The following is a 19,492-nucleotide window of genomic DNA, read 5'->3' as shown; positions in this document are numbered from 1 at the left end:
TTTTTAGTAAAGGTTTTGAAATAATAATAATAAAAAACAAAATGTAGGAAAACAACATGAAGGGATAGTCACTTGAGTTGAGACCCACAAAAATGTGTCCGCAACCCACAAACAGGTCCCGACCCACTGCTTGGTAAACAGTGCTATAGATGGTGTATGTGATATATATATATAATAGTGCATCTACTGTACCCTAACCTGCGGCCACGGGGGGCCTGCTCCTGCATCACGTCCCCGTTCGCGGCCCCCCCGGCAGCATTGTTGTCCCTGATGGGCCTCAGGGCCTGCATCCCCGCCTCGTAGGCGTTCCGGTGCGGCGACGGGCTCCGCAGCGAGCCGCCGGTGCTCTTGGTGGAGGTGGAGGAGGAGGATGATGATGATGTGGATTCGGTCTTCATCATATTGGTCGGGTGGTCCAGGTCCAGGTCCAGGTCCGGGGCCAGGCGTCACAGCAGTAGAGAGATGCTCAACGGCATGATGTTGATCTCTCCTTATTCACCTATCCCCCGTTTCTGTATCGGATACAAATGTATCCCTCCCGGTGGGTCTGGAGAGAAGAGAGGATGATGATCGGATACAAATGTATCCAGAGGATGATCGGCTACTAACCAACCAACACCCAGAGATCCTGCAGATCTATAACAGCGACAGATGGGAGAGAGAGGAGAGATTTCAGAGAAACACAAAAAAAACAACAGATCGTTTTTTTTTTAGGCCGCTCGATCCCTTTTCCCCCCTTCCCTTCCCTTTCCCAATGCAATGGAGAAAGTGAAGCACGATGCATCTGTCATTAGCTTTGCTGTGCAATTATTATAGGCTGTAGGCTGCCATACCAACCAACCACCCCGCTCTACAATAAGATCTATCTATCTCTACAGACTTAAAGCTGCTATGGGTCACATAACGTGTTTTGTTGCAGCCCAGGAAAAGTGGAACAGTAAATAAATGAGACAGGGAGGATTATTTACCGCTCTGCTGACGACAGATTGCTTTAGGTTTTAATCCTTCTTTCTCTTTGCTGGAGAGGCAGGCAGCATCATTTTTTAGTCTGTTGGTCCCTATGCTGCTGCTTCCTTCTTTCAGCGTACAGGCAGGCGGTCTGCAGCACCGGCCAGCTGGCAGCCGGGTCCTAGTGCTAGAGCGATTATATATCCCCACCCACCCACCCTGTGTCGACTGTGTGGTGGAAGAAATTTATTTATTTATTTGTATTTTACTTAACCACTTAACCCCAGCATTCAAATTATGGGGGGGGGGGGGTGGTAGCTGATCTACAAGCTCACAATATGTCGTGATGTGACACGTTGTGCGCTTGTAGATCTGCTATTTTTTATAAATAGCTTAATTGAGTAACTTGTGTAACACAATTTTGTAGTGGAGTAAAAAGTATAATATTTGCCTCTAAGGTGTAGTGGAGTAGAAGTACTATAAAGTATCTTTTTTAATGGAAATAAAGTAAACTAAAAGTATTAAATAAAAGTATTAAAATAGCAGCATCTGTATAAACCTAGAGCTGGTAAAGAGACCGGCTCTAGGACCCAGCAGAACTAAATCAAGCCGTGTACGTACGGTGTGTCAAGCCCTTTCGGCCAATGACACATGTGTGTTATTCGTACTGTAGGCTACAATGTGTCGCTTCCTGTATTTAACCTTTGATACAATGAAACGACATAGTAATTATATGATAGGCATGGCGTTAGTCTGTCTGGGTGACTGAGAGACAGAGAGAGAGAGAGAGAGAGAGGGCTGTCGTTTTTACTGTCCGTCAGCCACGCCCACGCCTCTCCCCGCACGTTGTGCATACATAGAGCCACTGACTGAGTTAAATATACAATTAAATCACAGCACTGTGTGTGTGTGTGTGTGTGTGTGTGTGTGTGTGTGTGTGTGTGTGTGTGTGTGTGTGTGTGTGTGTGTGTGTGTGTGTGTGTGTGTGTGTGTGTGTGTGTGTGTGTGTGTTGCTTTTTAATTCGATTGTTTGATAGATGACTGGCTGACTGATTGATTGATTGTTGAAGCTCTCTCTAATTGGAGGGTTGATATTTAAGAATGGTGCAGATGTTGTAATGCTTTGCTTTCTATATTACAGGAACCCCAAGGACCCCTGGGGGTCCCCGCCTCCCGGACCCCACTTTGAGAACCAATGTCCTACAGTTCAGTGGTTGTAAAACTTTTCCATATCTATATACCCCCAAATGAATATGAATGAATACCCACAGACCCCCATCGGAAAATACTTTGTGCCATATAAGATTTGTGTTATTAAAATGTTTCAAAGATATTCCAAAATGTTCACATATTTGCCACAATATTTTTGAAAATTTCAGATCTGCAAGCTCACAACGCATTGCGGCGCGTTGTGGGCTTGTAGATCTGCAATCTTCCAGACCTATGACATGGCATTGTTCAAGAGGCACTCTGATAAATCATGATAATGTAAGGCTTACATGGCCTATAATTAAAGATGCATATAAAAAGCCCTTGTGCACAATAAAACAATTATATCTCACTTAAGGCTCTCTAACCATGTTTGAAATAAGAATAATATGATTATGTTTAGTGCAATAATCATCCTAAGAGAGATAAAGTGAGTGACAGAGAGTGTGTGTGTGTGTGTGTGTGTGTGTGTGTGTGTGTGTGTGTGTGTGTGTGTGTGTGTGTGTGTGTGTGTGTGTGTGTGTGTGTGTGTGTGTGTGTGTGTGTGTGTGTGTGTGTGTGTGTGTGTGTGTGTGTGTGTGTGTGTGTGTGTGTGTGTGTGCGTGCGTGCGTGCGTGCGTGTACTTGTAGCACAGTTGAATTTGAGAAGTAAACATTGTGAGGACATTAACCACGGGAAAGCTTTCGCTGCGACGTGTTGTGAGCTTGTCGATCGGCTATATTCTAAAACAGAAAAGACACTAGATCCCTGAAGGACTCCCCTCAACCATGTGGGGTTTAAGTGGTTAATAGACCAAAAATAGCAGATTCACAAGCTCACGCGTTGTGAGCTTGTAGATGTGATATTTTTGGCTATAGGGTTTATAGGGTCAAAAATGGCCCCAGCAATATAAAACAATTGGTCATCACAAAATCACCATCCTAAAATGTCGATGATGCCCTCACAAGTATAGTATTACTTACAGTGTGTGTGTGTGTGTGTGTGTGTGTGTGTGTGTGTGTGTGTGTGTGTGTGTGTGTGTGTGTGTGTGTGTGTGTGTGTGTGTGTGTGTGTGTGTGTGTGTGTGTGTGTGTGTGTGTGTGTGTGTGTGTGTGTGTGTGTGTGTGTGTGTGTGTGTGTGTGTGTGTGTGTGTGTGTGTGTGTGTGCGTGCGTGCGTGCGTGCGTGCGTGTGTGAGAGAGAGCATGCGTGCGTGTGTTCGGAAGTTATTACTGTAGATGTCTCCACAAGTATAGTATTACACTCTGTGTGTGTGTGTGTGTGTGTGTGTGTGTGTGTGTGAGGGGGTAAAAAATAGCTCTGACATGTCTCTGTCTGCCACCCAGGGTCCTGTCCTCTTGGCACTGTCAATCAAAAGCCAAAACAAGATGGCAGGCTGGAGGATATGGCAGCTCTGTCTATCAGGCAAGATTTCACTCTTTACTCTTTATTTATCTGTGCTCACTAGTGCATGGAAAGTAGTACATTTAGTCTATACTGTAGGCCTACTTAAGAACTATTAGAAGGTACTTTTGCTTAGCTTGAGTGTGTCCATCTTTCAATACTTTATAGCCTACTTCTACTCCACTACATCTCACAGGCAAATATTGTACTTGTATTGTATTGTACTGCAATTATTTGTCATTATTAGTCATAAGTTGCTTTGTAGATTTCGATTATTAATACAAAACATACTTGAACCTGTTAAGTCCTATCTTAAACTTTGTGTATTCAATATTAGCCGATCTACCAGCACACAATGTGTGTCGGAGACAATATTCTAGGTGGTGATGGCTATGCTTTAATGTACATGATATCATGGGGAGAAGTACAATAACACTCATGTCGGTGGTACGGTAGTTCTGCCAAGGAGCACAGGGATCAGATCATAGTTATACTGTAGCTGCTACAAGGACAAGCTGAACCATAACAAATAGGCTATAACATAAACAATCAGGCCTATAGCCCAGACATCTTGGCTGTACAGGCTACCAAATATCATGTCATATCATAGTGTATCATATAAGTAGGCCTACTATAGTCTATGGTAAAATATAAAGGTTACATATAAACAACCATAATAACAATATAGTTATTTTATGTTGACTTTTATTGTACTCTGTATGACGATTTGAGGGTTCCTTTATTTGATGTAATGCAAAAACAAAAACCTGAGCTATTCTGGGAAGATGATGGCCAGAAGTTGGAGTGGTTGTTTAATTATGAGGTATTTAAGACGGCACGTTTTGTTTCTGGAGCCTGGAGTAGAAGACAATCTCATCTTTTCAAATAGGTTCATGTCCGGTCTCCTGTTAAGATGTGAGGTAACAGGCCCAAGTTTTATTTAATATGTAATATGCCATGTACAGTATGAAGCTTGGGTGTTTTGGTTAGTTATTCGTTCGATCATTGTTTGTGAATTATCATGTCGGTTCATTGTTCATGTCAAGTGAAATCTAAACGTGTCCTGTAAGTCCATATGGGCTGGGCTTCCATGGAAGCATGACACTTTAATAAAGACAAAATCAATCAATGAAATATAGTATAGTACAGGGGTTCTCAACCAGTGGTCCGGGGACCACCAGTGGTCCTTGAGGGGGTCCAGGGGGTCCCCAGCCAAATTAATAGTTAGGAACCAAATTGACCCTTATGTGTCTGTAACTCTGAGTGTACAAATGGAACCAAATGTTGGTTCCATTTGTACACTCTCAGAGTTAAATGAACACTAATGATGGTGATACAGTGTAGACTGGGACCCCCAAGAAATCAAAATGGTTGAGTCCCTGGCATATCTTTTCAAATGGGGGTCCCTGGGCTAATATGTGTCAATTTGGGGGTCCTTGATGCGAAAATGGTTGAAAACCACTGGTATAGTATAATGTATAATTATTCTACAAGCTCCTCCTCAGTGGAGTCTGGGACTCTGATTGTGATTGTGATTGTGTTTGTGTCTCTACCTGTGTGCAGTGTGTGTGGTCAGTTTATTGGGGGTCCAGGGAGAGCCTAAAGACTCCAGAACCAAGACTCAAGACGTTAAAGACACTCCAACCGTGAGGCTCCACAGACTAGAGACTCCGGTTGGAAGGCTCTTCACGTACAAAATCTTAAGAGAGACGTTCATCAACGACTTTCCACAAACCACCTACAGTAAGGACCTGTATATAGCATTGACACTACTTGTTCATAGTCAAGTTATTACGTTATCGTTGCTGTCAGGTGGAAACCTAGTCACAAGCCTTTGTTAATACTTTTCATTGGTTCAATATTTAACCCACACACTTTTTGAACATTATTTTACACTTTGGCTATTCAAAAATAGCAGATATACAAGCTCATAGCGCGGCACCGAGTGCCGCGCTATGAGCTTGTAGATCTGCTATTTTTGAAAAATCGTGAAAATGTGTGCAAATCTTTGAATATGTATATTTTTATAGCGAACATTTTTAACTCAAATCTTTGCTTCTGGGGGGTCCCTGGAACAAAATATTTTGAGATGGGGGTCCGCGGCCAAATACATATAATTTTGACATGAAAAAGATTGAGCGCCACTGATATTGAAACATACTTTTTTTTCAGAAAACTGTTGGGATTTAGAAGACATTTGTAGAATCGGCTTCAGGTCTTAATGAGTTAAAACAAATTGTGCTTAAAACCAAAAAAATACCCGATCCACAAGCTCACAACAAAGCATAGTTGTGAGCTTGTAGATCTGCTATTTTTGCTACTTTTGTGCGAAACTGTAGTAGGCTACAACGAAGTAGAGCATTCATTTACAAAAGAAAATATTGTCTCTGTCGGGCGGATCTCTCATTCAAAGGATTAAAATTCAAAAATGGCAAAAGTATTGACAAGCTCAAAACGCCTCACTTGTAGATCTGCTATTGATGCTTTTGTGTGACACTGTAGTATGATCAAGTAGGGCGTTAATTTACGAAAAAACACAAAAAGTTTCTGCCAAACAGAGACGATAGAGGTGCAATCCATTCCTAATGTGTGTGTGTGTGCTTGTGGCCCCTGTCTGTCCCCTGTCAGCTCGGCGCAATGATGACCCCATGGTGTTCAAGTGCAACTTGATGAAGTCCCCGGACCTGCCGGAGTGGCTGCGTTTCACCCAGAGGACCCACGCTTCCCACGGATTCCTCTACGGCACGCCAACGTCCCCGGGAAAAAGTGTCGTTGAGGTATAAATCATTAAAAAAAATCAAAAACACTCAAATTTATATGATTTTGGCTGCCACAGACCCCCCCCCCCCCCCCATCTGAAAATGTTTTGTGCCAGGGACCCCCGAGAAGAGACGATTTGTGTAAATCAAAATTATTCAACATTTTCAAAATCCAATACTTTTAAGATCTTTTTTTTTTCTCCAAAAATAGCAGAGGTACAAGCTCGCAGCGCGTCACATCGTGTCACGCACAGTACGAGGTGCAGTAAGACAAACGTTCCATTAAAGGATGGGTATGACTGGTTTCTTTCTAAATCAACCTGAAAAAACATCTATCACAAGGGGAGGTAAATGTAAATTCCCAATTTTCAATACTTTCACTTCTACTCCACTACATCTCTGAGGAAAATATTGAACTTCTACTCAACTACAATTATTTGACAACTTTATTTACTAGTAGCTATTTTGCAGATATAAATTATTATATTATAAAACATACATTAACCACTTTAGCCTATTTTATACATAGGCTATTTGAAAATAGCCGATCTACAAGCTCACAACGCGTCGCATCGCGACGCGTTGTGAGCTTGTAGATCGGCTATTTTCAAACATTTTAGTACTTTTACTTTCGGTACTTGAAGTACTTTTTGAAGCTAATACTTGAAGTACTTTTACTCAAATAACATTTTGAACGCAGGCCTTTTACTACTGCCTAGTCCACAGTACTTTTTCCACCACTGATTAAAAATAAACATGCTCTGAAAATGCGCACTTTCAAGATTTTCAAGTGGGCCCTGATCCTGAAAAGGTCAAAGAACCACTGTTCTATTGCATACCCTGGCTGTCGTACCAGGAAGTATAAATCAGGTGTGACGATGATGGCTAATGATGACAGAACTAAGGGCTTCCCACACCCACACTTTCAGATAATGAACAATAAAGCCATCACACGTTTAGCACTCACAATAGCAAATGACACTGATCATCCCTCTTACATCATCGTCACTTCAGACTCATCATCATGCCATCTGGACAAAGATACAGAATGTTCAATTGGCAAAAAGTTTGTTTTACGTAGGAGTTTTGTCCCTTCATCCATTGCTGCGCTAAACAACCTGCCTCGCTGATATGATGGTTTCTGTGTACACTGGGGGACTTTATGTATTGTCTTGGTGTTATGTTGTTATGAGCTATGTTATTTTGTGCAATATGGTTATTTTTTGTGACCACATTTTTATTTTATTTTTTAAAAGCTTCTCAAAGGGGAGAGACATTACATTATATCACTAGGTATGGGCAAACGGTTCACACAAAGTCCCACAGTAGCTTATAGTATCTTCTCAGTACAGTAGATTGTCCGTCAGTGGTCATTAATGTACTCACGTACTCTATAGTTTGCCTGCTAGCAATAGTAACAGTCTCTTCCTCTGATCTGGCGGTCCTGTGGTTGCAAAACAACCCAGGCCGCTTCTTAGCCCCCTCACCCTGGGTTCGCATTGACATTAAAGGAAAGGAAAAACCATGATGTATATAAGTATATAACACAATATTTTTTACATAATACAATGAAATGAAAACCAAAACAAATCATAATTATGTTGTTGGATACCCTGTAATCCTGTTTATGAAAAAGTTTAGGTCTTCAACCTAGTGGAGTACTAATTTAACCTTCTGGGCTGCAGTAAGTAATGTTTGGATCGATTCTGTCCTTGCTCCCCCTGTGCTCTAGCCCTGGACGCCAATCTCAAGACTTTGTAGAAGGACAGCACAGTTATGTGTTTTTCTGTTGGAACAGACTGTGAAGATGGATATCCCTGAGGGGACAATAACTACTATTATTATTAACTCTCCACTTGTGTGTTGACAGATCTACGCCATCAACAAGCTGACCTTCGACGTGTCTTACAAAGACATGATCACCATCATCATCGTCAGTCCAGGTATAAAAACACTCTGCACCTCACTGCTTCTCAATGTACCGCAGGCTCCGGGGCAGAGCTAATAAATAACAGTTTGGCCTTTTTTCGTTTCTTCCTCGTTTACATTTTTTATTTCAGTTATTTCATTAACAATAATAACCCCATGGTTCCGAGTCCACCAGGCGGTCCAAATGTAACTAAACCGTAACTCTGAGAGTGTACAAATGGAACCAAATGGACCCTTAGAGCCCTGTAAAACTGAGAGTTAAATGAACACTGGGGGATTTTTACAGTGTATAGGGGCTCTGGAGCAAAAATAGTATGAAATGGGGGTCCGTGGCGTATATAATGCCTGATTTCCCCAGACAGTATCAGAAGGCGGGGACCTCTGATCGCCTCATCGCTTCTTGCGGTTAATGAATAGAAACAGAATAGATGTTTATTGACCTCGGTGACACAGAGGACAATATAGACATCTGCAGTTAATCAATGTCCTCACTGAGCTGCTGAGGGCCAATAGGGTCATCATCACCATGCCGGCATGTGGTCTGCATTTTTGTTCAATGTTATTTTTTGCCATGGACTGATACACAATAATGATCGGTCAATGATCTTATACCAGAAACACATAGACCTAATAGACCGCCTAAATGTATGCTAGTGGACGCTCGCCTAACCCATTCAATCCAGGAAAGTATCTCTGTCATTTTAAGATTTCTTTGGCCATTCAAAAATAGCAGATATACAAGCTCATAGCGCGGCACCGAGTGCCGCACTATGAGCTTGTAGATCTGCTATTTTTGAAAAATCATGAAAATGTGTGCAAATCTTTACAAATGTCTTCTAAATCCTAACAGTTTCTTGGAAAAAACGTATGTTGTTATATCAGTGGTTCTCAAACTTTTTCATGTCAAGGACCCCCAAAATGATATGTTTTTGGCCGCCGATCCACATCAAAATATGTTGTTCTAGGGACCCCCAGAAGTTAAAAATGTTGTTTAAAAAAATATACGTATTCAAGTAGGGCTCGTAGGGCTAATGTGCCATAGTGTGCATGAGGATTTACTACACATTTTTAGATGATAGTAGGCCTATTATATTATATTTATGCATTCCTTTAAAACTGTCCAACCTATTCTGAAGAAATCCTGCACACTGACATTTCATAGTTGGGTCTTATTAGTACAGTCAGTGTTTCATCGCATAGTACATTAACATTTTTTTATTTATTTTTACCAAAAATGTACCAAAGAAAAGTCTTTCCACGTACACCTTTGTCCTTTTATGGACATGTTGATGACCCCTGGTGAGGACATCTGTTTCCTAAAGCCGGAAACAGATGATGGTATACACTACATTCAAAATAGCCCCAGAACCCTTTCTTCATTATAATTGGTCCTCACTTAATGCTCATTAAAAGATGACACCATTTCTGTCTGCACACTCTGTGTCTCTCATTGGTGGACTTTGGACAAGTTCAGAACCCGAAACCTGCCTGGCCTGCCAATGACATCATCGATAGGGATTTTTAAAATGCTTGAAATGACCAAACCTGCCTACCGATGATGTCACTAATAGGCAGGTTTCTGAACCATCCTCCAGACACAGAGTGAGCAGACAGAAATGATTCTATCATGTAATGCAGGAGTCTTCAACCTTTTCAGGCCAAGGACCCCCTAGCTGAGACAGAGATGAAGCAGGGACCTCCCTCTATATTGTATATAATTGTGTTTCAGAATTAAACGTTTCTTTTGGTTTACTTGGTCTGCTCTTTTTTCCCTCTACACCTATACCTCTTTGCCAAAAATAGCAGATCTACAATGTGGTTAAGTCAAGTGGTTAAGGTAAAAAAAAATCATATCACACAATGATTTGGCGGACCCCGTGTTGTAACTCTGTAATGAGCATTAGTGAGGTCTGTGGACCAATTATATGAAGAGAGGTTGAAAATGGGTTTTGAAGTGTTGAACATTGGAAATACTCAAGTAAAGTAAAAAATACCTCACATTTGTACTTTAGTACAGTACTTGAGACTTGAGTAATGTAATGTTTATGTCCCACAGATAAGGCACATCCCAGTCTACCCATGAGCCTACCCTTTCAGGCTGAGTTCTACGTGAATATGACGGAGATTGAGAGGACACTGCCCCCTGAGGTCCAGAGCGCAATAAAGCAGGACCTGCAGAAGCTGTGGAGGGCAGATGATTTGGAGATCGTCAACATTTCCAGCGCCCTGGACCGAGGTGGCAGAGTTCCCCTCCCACTGCCTGGACACCATGAAGGGTACAACATTATTAACACACGTCACAATGTAATTACCACTACCATGTGGCCCAGCTGTTGCATGAAGCAGGAGCCTATATCTCCTGTTTCTGTAGCTTGAGTACATCCCCCAGCCATGATGTACAAGCACACCACCTGGACATGACTGCTGCAGGGACTTGCTCCAAATCACATTTTTGGGCTTGTTTTTAAAGTGCAGTTGATTATTTGGGCTTGCTCAGGACCTCCAAATTAATTTAGATTTGACCACGGACCCCAATCTGAAAATGTTGTTTGCCAGGGACCCCCAGAGGAGAAGATGTATGTAAAAAATAAAAAAAATAAAATTATTCAAAAATGTCCAAATATTTTCGATATTTTCCAGAAATGTTCAGCAGATAGCAGATGTACAAGCTCGCAGCACGGCACGAAGTGACGCGTTGTAAGCTTGTAGATCTGCTGAACCAATGTTCTATTGCTAACTTTTTAGATTAAATGAATAATCAAGAAGTGCGTTTTTATATATTTTTAATATTTTGTACCATATTTGTGTTTTATACATTTTATTTATATTTATTTATGTGTTTCAAAAATATTCCACATTTGTTCAGGATTCTTTTTTTGAAAATAGGAGATCTACAAGCTCACAACGCGTCACGATGCAGTGCTTGTGAGCTTGTAGATTGGCTATTTTCAAATAGTATATTAGGTTTAAAAGTGCTCATGTGGCCTATAATAGTCACTTCTTTTGGGCTTGTTTTCAAAGACCTGGTTGCTTGTTTCTCTTGCATAATGTGGGAACTCTGGTGTGTCAGTGTGTATGTGAAGGTGGGCTCGCAGCAGCGGTTCTCACAGTGTCTGTTCAGCGTGAACAGCATAGACAACCAGGGGCAGTGCACGGCAAACCCCAAACATCAGGCCGAAGGATGCAACTTCTGCAGTGATGTCAGGAACTGCATCACCTGGTGCAAGACTGAGCTGGTATTTATGACTGTAGTGTATACCATGTTATCTGTAGCACTGGTTTAGTTCATCAAGATATTTAACATTTGTTTGTATTATTATTATTATTATTATTATTATTATTATTATTATCATCACCTATACCAGGGGTCTTCAACAGGGGGTCCGGGACCCCTAGGGGGTCCTCATAGTTACTACAGGGGGTCCACCAAATCTTTGTGTGATATGATTTTGTTTTTACCTTAACCACTTGAACCCTAACATCCCTTTTCTGAGGAGAACTTTAGCCAAAAATAGAAGATCTACAAGCTCACAACGCCTCGCGCTGCGAGGTGTTGTGAGCTTGTAGATCGGCTATTTTTGGCAAAGAGGTATAGGTGTAGAGGGAAAAAAGAGCAGACCAAGTAAACAAAAAATATTGAATCTGAAACACAATTGTTTACAATATAGAGGGGGGTCCCTGCTTCATCTCTCTCTCAGCTAGGGGGTCCTTGGCCTGAAAACGTTGAAGACCCCTGACCTATACTGTACTTGGTCCTCAACCTTTTTCACTCTACCTCAAATCTCTTTGGCAAAACATTGCCAACCTACAAGCTCGTTGTGAGCTTGTAGATCTACCATTTCCGCCGAATGTCCACCAATATTATGCCCATAATAGGGACACTAGTCCAGACTGGCAGGCCCAAATCTGATTTCCTATCCAGACTGGATTGGTTTCATGCAGTGTGAACAAGGAATGTGATTCAAATCTGATCTAAAAAGCTTTATTTTACACTTTGGCTATTCAAAAATAGCAGATCTACAAGCTCATAGCGCGGCACCGAGTGCCGCGCTACGAGCTTGTAGATCTGCTATTTTTGAAACATCGTGAAAATGTGTGCAAATCTTTGAATATATATATTTTCAAAGGGAACATCTTTAACCCAAATCTTTGCTTCTGGGGGGTCCCTGGAACAAAATATTTTGATGGGGGTCCGCGGCCAAATACATATCATTGTGGGGGTCCTTGACATGAAAAAGATTGAGCACCACTGATATAGAAACATACGTTTTTCAGAAAACTGTTGAGATTTAGGAGACATGTAGAATCGGCTTCAGGTCTCAATGGGTTGTTAAAGACAGTGTAATTATTCTATCTTTGTTCCCACACACAGTTTGATTTGTCCAGGCCTAAGCTCGCTCCGCCGGCCCCGACCATGGGCTCAGGGATTCTGGAGTCAGGGGGGGACTTCAGCCCCCCCGACTCCCCCCCGGACAGGGACTTCTTCCCGGACTACCTGGTGACGGTGATCGTGCCTCTGGTCCTGGCCATCATCCTGTGTGTGCTGCTGGCCTACATCATGTGCTGCAGACGAGAGGGAGTGTAAGTACAGACTCTCTGACTTCACACCAGCCTCTTTTAACCACTTAAGACCCTCTATACCAGTGGTTCTGGGGACCACCAGTGGTCCTTGAGGGGGTTCCAGGTGGTCCCCATCTAAATGATGGAGAGTTGGTAACCAAATGGACCCTTATTATAGATCTTTAAATCTTGAGAGCGTAAATTGAAACCAAACCCTTACGGGTCCATTTGGCTTCATTTTGCGCTCTCAAGAGTTAAATTATTGTTAAACGTCTGCATTACTTAATTTACAAGAAGTCCACACAATTAGAGAATGTAGAAGAATTGTTATTTTGATCAACGTTTGCCTGTTATCTCTCCTATTGGTACCAACATCAATACAGCATGGAATTGTGGACAAAATCTTATCCAACTACAACAAAATACTCATCCTCAATAAGTTTTGGGTCTGAGAGTCTAAATCTCATCAAATGGTGGTTCCGTGGCTCAAATGCCGGATAAATAATGGAGGTATATAAAATAAGGTTGAAAACCACTGCTTTATACGATTTACCGGAGTCCCTCAGGAATCTATACTAGTGTATTTTATGTTTTCTGTTATTGTGGGGAAAGCTTTCTCTGAGAAATAGCTGATCGACAAGCTCACAACAAGCTTTCCCCACAATACGGATGCTGGGGTTTAAGTGGATAAAGCCAGTGGTGTGTTCTAGGTTTTTTCGGAGGGCATACTATAATTATTCACTCCCACACGCACCGCACGGCACATGCACGCGCACATAAACGTGAAACTATTATTATTAATAATAATAATGAATGAATTAATGTATTTATTTACTTATGAATGCTGTATTGGAATATTGAACAAAATAACTTGATTATCTGTTGGTAACACACGTGATTGTTGTCTTGTAGGGAGAAGAGGAATGCAAAGACATCAGAGTAAGTCTGGAGAGGAATCTCTCAAGTTTGTGTCACAACTTTTACATTTATACTTTATACAGGTTTACTGTTATTACAGTAGAAACCCCCACAGGTGTCCTTGAGGGGGTTCCAGGGGGTCCCCAACTAAATGATTAATAGTTAGGAACCAAATGGGCCCTTACAGGTCTGTAGCTCTTGACAGTGTAAGAATGGAACCGCAATGGACCCTTAAGGGTCCATTTGGTTCCATTTGTACACTGTCAGAATTAAGGGGGCCTATAAAAATAGAATAAAAAAAGTAATATTTCAAAAGATTTTCAAATAAAAAATATGAGAAAATCTGAAAGATGTCAAAAGAATTTCAGAAATGTTCAACAAATGAAAAACATACCATAAGAAATTGCAGATTTCACTATTTTTTTTTACATTTGGGTCTCGAGCTAAAAACCTTTGGGAATGGGAACCACTGCTGTAATGGCATACCAACCTCTGGGTCCTTCAAATTCAAAGAATGTATGTCACCCCCCTGTGTCCAGAATCCAGCTGTACCACCACCACACCATCCATGGCAACCTGGGCGAGCTGAGGAGCCTGGCGGCGGGCCGCGGCATGCCTCCACCTCTGTCCACTCTGCCCATGTTCAACTCCCGCACCGGGGAGAGAGCCTCCCCACTGCAGACCGACAGCATCCCCCTCATCATGGCCCAGCAGTAAGAGCACTGCAACTGACAGAGGGATTGATTGATTGATTGATTGATTGATTGATTGATTGATTGATTGATTGATTGCCTGGAGAATTGAAACCATGATGATATTGTAATTTTATAATGATATTGTATTGTCTTAAAAGGTAGGTTAAGTTTTTCTTTGGTTAAGATAAGTGTCAAATAGCTCTATATTCTGATAGTACTCGTTGCTACCTGCTATAGAGTGTTTGTTCAGTAACAGGAGTCTGCATGTCTCTCCAGCTCTTCAATAAACAGAAAATGCATTTTCAGGTCAGGATACCGATATCATCCAATCAGGATAGATAGAGAACTCAGACAGGATACAGACCAACCATCTTTGATACAGATTAAACAAGTGAAATTGGAAGTGATGATGCAAAGAAATGAGCAGACAAAATTGCAATTTATTTTCTGCTAATTAAAGAGCTGGAGACCCCTGTTACTGAATAAACACTCTATAGCAGTAACCTTAACAAAGAATATCACCTACCTAAGTCATGCTTGCCAATAATAATACACACTTCTGCTAACATAAGCCTTGAATGTTTGGTGGTATATGTCCCCCTCTAGTGGTACTTATTGAGGACTGCTATTGAATTGTTGTCAACTACTGTGCATGGTTAAATGTGTGTGATTGCTGATTGGTCAGGAAATGTCATGTAAAGCTGTGAGAACTGTAAACTGTAACATGTGTTCTTTTGAATGTGTGTTCCTAGTGACCCCTACACTGACACACTGCCCAGGTAAGCTAGCTCACACATGGCACGTCCTTATTATTAGAATATCAGTGAAGAAGTACTCATATATGTTTTACTTAGCAAAAGTATCAATACCACAATGTAGAAATAGTCTGTTACAAGTAAAAGTCTGGTAATCTAGCAGATCTACAAGCTCACAACGCGTCGTGATGCGACGTGTTGTGAGCTTGTAGATCGGCTATTTTCAAATAGCCAAAGTATATAGGGCTGAAGTGGTCAATGCATGTTTAATTACAATCTGCAAAGTAACAAGTAACTCAAGATTTGGAGTGGAGTAAAAGTACAAGATTGTCCTCTGAGATGTAAAGTAAAGTACAATTATTGAAAATCTGGAATACTCAAGTAAAGTAAAAGTACCTCAACATTTTACTTAAGTACAGTAAATGTATTTAGTTACTTTCCACCTCTGCACTTATTAGCATGGCATTATTCACTCTGGCTTTTAAAAATAATTTCTTAGCATCTTTTCTTTCTGAATATCTTTGTTGTCTTATTTGTCTGTCTGTGTTGTTGAGAGCAACCGATACAAATGTTCTACACTGCCAGTAAAAATGATTGTTCTTTCTTTCTGTTTTCTTCTTTTTTTTTGCAGGAAGTAAGGGCGACAATGGACATCTTTGATTGCTGTGAATGCAATATATGTTTTTACAGTCTATGGACCTTAGGGTTAGTGTATCCCTTGGGGTTGAGTGTTATTCTTGTACATTGCCATTATAATATTAAATGGGTGAGTTGGTTCTTTAAATTGTTTACGTGAAACCAAACTCAGTTTCTTCTCTTCATTCTCTTCATACAATTGACAAGCGTCATGTCGCTTGTCAATTGTATTTGTATTTCTGCCCTAAAATTGTCTGGCTCTCAGAAATCGTATGCTACAGTTCCCAAAGTTGAAGCAGGTTGGAAATTTGACCATCTATAAAAGATTATACCAGTTAGCCAGATGGTGGTACTAACACATTTAGGCACGAACACAGGTTATTTTTCTTTTTCCATTTCCTGAAAAGTAACGTTTTTGGAATTTTGACATACAAGGTTTCAACCCGACAGCGACGATATGTTTTTATCAAGTACTCTGAAAACGGTACTGCACTAAGTACTCTGACACGCCCAAATATGGAGAAGTACGTCATATTGACAACATTCACAGACAGCACTAGTACAAATAAAAGTAATTGATTTTCACCATTGTTCTTTAGTGTGTGGAAATGGCACCTGTCAGAAGTCTGCAGGCTAAGTACCATGTAATGTGTGCTATCTGTTTGGATGTGTTCACCGATCCAATCACCACCCCGTGTGGACACAACTACTGCAAGTCCTGCATCACACATTACTGGGATAACGACTGGGTGTGTCAGTGTCCGCTGTGTACGAAACTCTTCCCGACGCGACCGGACGTCTTTGTCAACACTCTGATTTCCGAGATGGCCGATCAGTTCAGGAAGTCGCTGCAGCAAAGCGCCAAACCAGACGAGGTGTCCTGCGACGTCTGTACCGAGACGACCAAACTCAAGGCCCTGAAGACCTGCCTGGTGTGTCTGACCTCCTTCTGCGAGACCCACCTGGAGCGTCATCAGAGTGTCACGGCGTTAAAGCGCCACAAACTGATCGACCCTGTGAGGAACCTGGAAGATGTCCTGTGCAAGAGACACGACAGACCTCTGGAGATGTTCTGCAAGACCGACCGCATGTGTGTTTGCCAGATCTGCGCTGAGTCGGACCACGAGTCACACGAACTCGTGTCTCTGGAAGAAGAGTGCGAACCAAAGAGGGCAGAGCTGAGAAGGACGGAGGCTGAAGTTCAGCAGGCGATCCAGGAGAAACAAGTGACGATTGAGGAGATGAACTGCTCGGTGGAACAGGCCGAAGGCTTTATTAAAGAGCTGAAGAAGGACATCTCCGAGCTAAAGAAGAGGGGATCTCGGCTGAAGCAGCTCTCATGCACTGACAACCACGTCCACCTCCTCCAGCACTTCAAGTCCATCAACACCCCTCCACCCACCAAGGACCGGACAAAGGTTGTTGTCCAGCAGTCTTATGATGTGGCGACTGTGAGGACAGCTGTGGCTCAGCTGGAGGAGACAGTCCGTCAAGAGATAGAGAAACTGCGCAATGCAGATCTGAGGAGGAGTATGTGGATGTAACTCTGCAGTTAGTGCTATCTCTACTTGTTCGAGGATGAAAAACAAGTTAATAATGGATATTATTAATCGAGACAAATCTCCCAGACGAGAGATTCTTTGCAAATGTCAATGTCTTAGGAACACAAACCTTCTCAGGAGGATTTTACTAAGAGGTTCAGCTTGACTGAGCTGAGAGCCTTTAAAGGGTAGGGTCCTCATGCTGCAAATTGTCTGCTGAGCCAATGGCAGAGAGAGAGGTGTGGCTTTAGGAAACACCTCCCCCAGAGCCTCATTAGATGAGGCAGGCCGATTAAGCAGTCAGAGTTAAGATTGTTTACTACTAAAGGCATTTAGATTAGCTCAATGTGTAAATGGCAATAGTGCATAGACAAGAGACAGAAAGCTAAATGTTTTTACCTCTATGTGGTCCCCAAGGCAGCACTCGGCCAGACATGAGCACAGACACCATGAGGGCACCGGCAAGTACAGAGGCAACTCATGTCCAGTTTACCAAGTAAGAGGTTAAAAGGAAGACTTCCGGGGATTTTGGAGCGGCCAGAGAAGCCTTTAATAGGAAGGTAACATCAACATTCTATCTGAACCCCAAAACGGTTACTGGACTAATAGGGGTTGAGGAATGGAAATACAAGTACAAGGCTGCTCCTCTGATTGTGTCTCTTGGCAATCAAGGCCAAGGCAAGTTCATTGGTATTATAGCTACATTTCAACAAGGCGACCTAAAAGTACATTACACAAAACATTAAGAGCACAAAGGGAAGTTTCTATACAAAGGCAATTGTATTTTAATACAATTTTAAAAGGTTACAGAGTTAAACATAAATAATAATTAGACAATAAACTAACATTATTAAACAATTAATCAAAATCCTCACTATAAGGCAATGGCAAACATGAAGGTCTTCAGCTTTAATTGTGTGGATCTATAATAGGTTCAAGTACTCTTTTGTCCCTCTGTCAATTGCACTCAATGGAGGGCAGACAGCGGGGTAGAAGGTTTTGAGGTGGCGCTAAGGTGTTGCTCTTGTTGCACTAGGTATGTTGGTTGGGGTGATATATTATGCTGGAGGGTGATGTATAGGCCTTAAATGACTGTTAGAGTTGTACGTGTCACCGGTTTTTGTTTTTGTACTGTGTTGTGTTGTGTGTGTATGTATGCTGCTGGTCCGTGTCTCCAAGACAAATTTGTCCCATGGGAGACAAAATAAAATAACCTTGAACTTTGAATTTAAAAGAACTGAGAGTTGTAGAGTCCCAGATTGACTTGAGAAGTCTGGGTGGGTCATCATGATCGTAGCATAATATCACAAATGTACTTTGGCTCTAAATCGATCCAAGTCATTTGGCTGAACTTGATCACATATAGCCTATTACAGTCAGTGGTTCTCAACCTTTTTAGACGCCCCAAAATAATCATGTTTGAACTGGGGACCCCCTCACCCTGACAAGCTCTTGGAATTGTTGAGGCATTACATTTACTTTGACTCGGTTCCACAGATAAATGTGGAATAAATTTGGCCAATGTTTGACCAATTTTTATAGTATAGTTTGTTGATTACTTGATGCAGTAATGGTCTTATTTATTTTATTTCTTTATTTTTTAAGGTATTAAAAAGGCTTTAAAAGTCCTTAAATTGTCACTTCACTGTCAGGGACCCCCCAAAAGAATCACTTGGGGACCCCCTGGGGTCCCAACCCACAGGTTGAGAATCAATCCTCAGATTTGCATGAATAAAGATTCATGTAAAGATTCACAAGTGTGTGTGTATATTTAAGGTTCTTGTAAAGCACTATTAATAGTACTCGTTACATTCTATGCGTGATTTTGTAGTGTAGATCGATTGATTTCTTGGAATACCCTGCTCTCAAAATGCTTTTATTTATTTATTTTGTATGCACAAATATAGCTGTCTATAGTGTATGGCATCACACAGTACCAAATACCAACATCATATGTGGCTGAGTGATGTCAAAGACATAGACTGGCTTCCAACAAAGTACTTTTAGGGTAGTCTATAGGAAAACAAAGCTTCTCAGTTTGTGAGTTAGTCAGGCGCCTAGGCTGAAATATAGTGTTGACTGGGCAGAATCTGTATTACCCCCCTGTATTAAAATGATACCTAAATCATTGTCACACGTGACTCTTGTTCGAAACCGGT

General features: G+C 41.5%; 2 protein-coding genes across 6 annotated transcripts in view; one reads left to right on the top strand and one right to left on the bottom strand.

Annotated features, from left to right (window-relative positions):
• The window catches only part of ppp1r9bb (protein phosphatase 1, regulatory subunit 9Bb), a 47,828-nt gene extending 46,734 nt beyond the window's left edge, over positions 1 to 1,094 (bottom strand). For 2 of the 5 annotated variants that reach the window (XM_084077817.1, XM_084077820.1), the window contains exons 1-2: positions 969 to 1,094; positions 193 to 636 (exon numbers count right to left, since the gene is read on the bottom strand). In XM_084077817.1, the coding sequence (XP_083933943.1) occupies positions 193 to 401 (209 nt within the window). In that variant the 5' untranslated portion in view covers positions 402 to 636; positions 969 to 1,094. The remainder of the gene's footprint in view (positions 1 to 192; positions 637 to 968) is intronic. The other 3 variants (XM_084077819.1, XM_084077821.1, XM_084077818.1) reach the window with 2 other exon arrangements.
• A 2,421-nt stretch (positions 1,095 to 3,515) lies between these two features.
• sgca (sarcoglycan, alpha) lies at positions 3,516 to 16,377 on the top strand. Its single transcript, XM_084078838.1, has 11 exons — positions 3,516 to 3,561; positions 5,104 to 5,283; positions 6,169 to 6,317; positions 8,170 to 8,242; positions 10,285 to 10,504; positions 11,299 to 11,464; positions 12,601 to 12,809; positions 13,701 to 13,727; positions 14,246 to 14,419; positions 15,154 to 15,180; positions 15,788 to 16,377. The coding sequence occupies exons 1-11, from the start codon at positions 3,525 to 3,527 to the stop codon at positions 15,792 to 15,794; spliced, it is 1,269 nt and encodes a 422-aa protein (XP_083934964.1). The 5' UTR covers positions 3,516 to 3,524; the 3' UTR covers positions 15,795 to 16,377.
• Positions 16,378 to 19,492: the final 3,115 nt, after the last annotated feature.

Source organism: Gymnoscopelus microlampas (assembly GCF_963454915.1).
Source record: "Gymnoscopelus microlampas genome assembly, chromosome: 14".
Classification (NCBI taxonomy): domain Eukaryota; kingdom Metazoa; phylum Chordata; class Actinopteri; order Myctophiformes; family Myctophidae; genus Gymnoscopelus; species Gymnoscopelus microlampas.
Note: the sequence above shows the minus strand (reverse complement) of the source record. Positions and strands in the feature narration are given on the sequence as shown.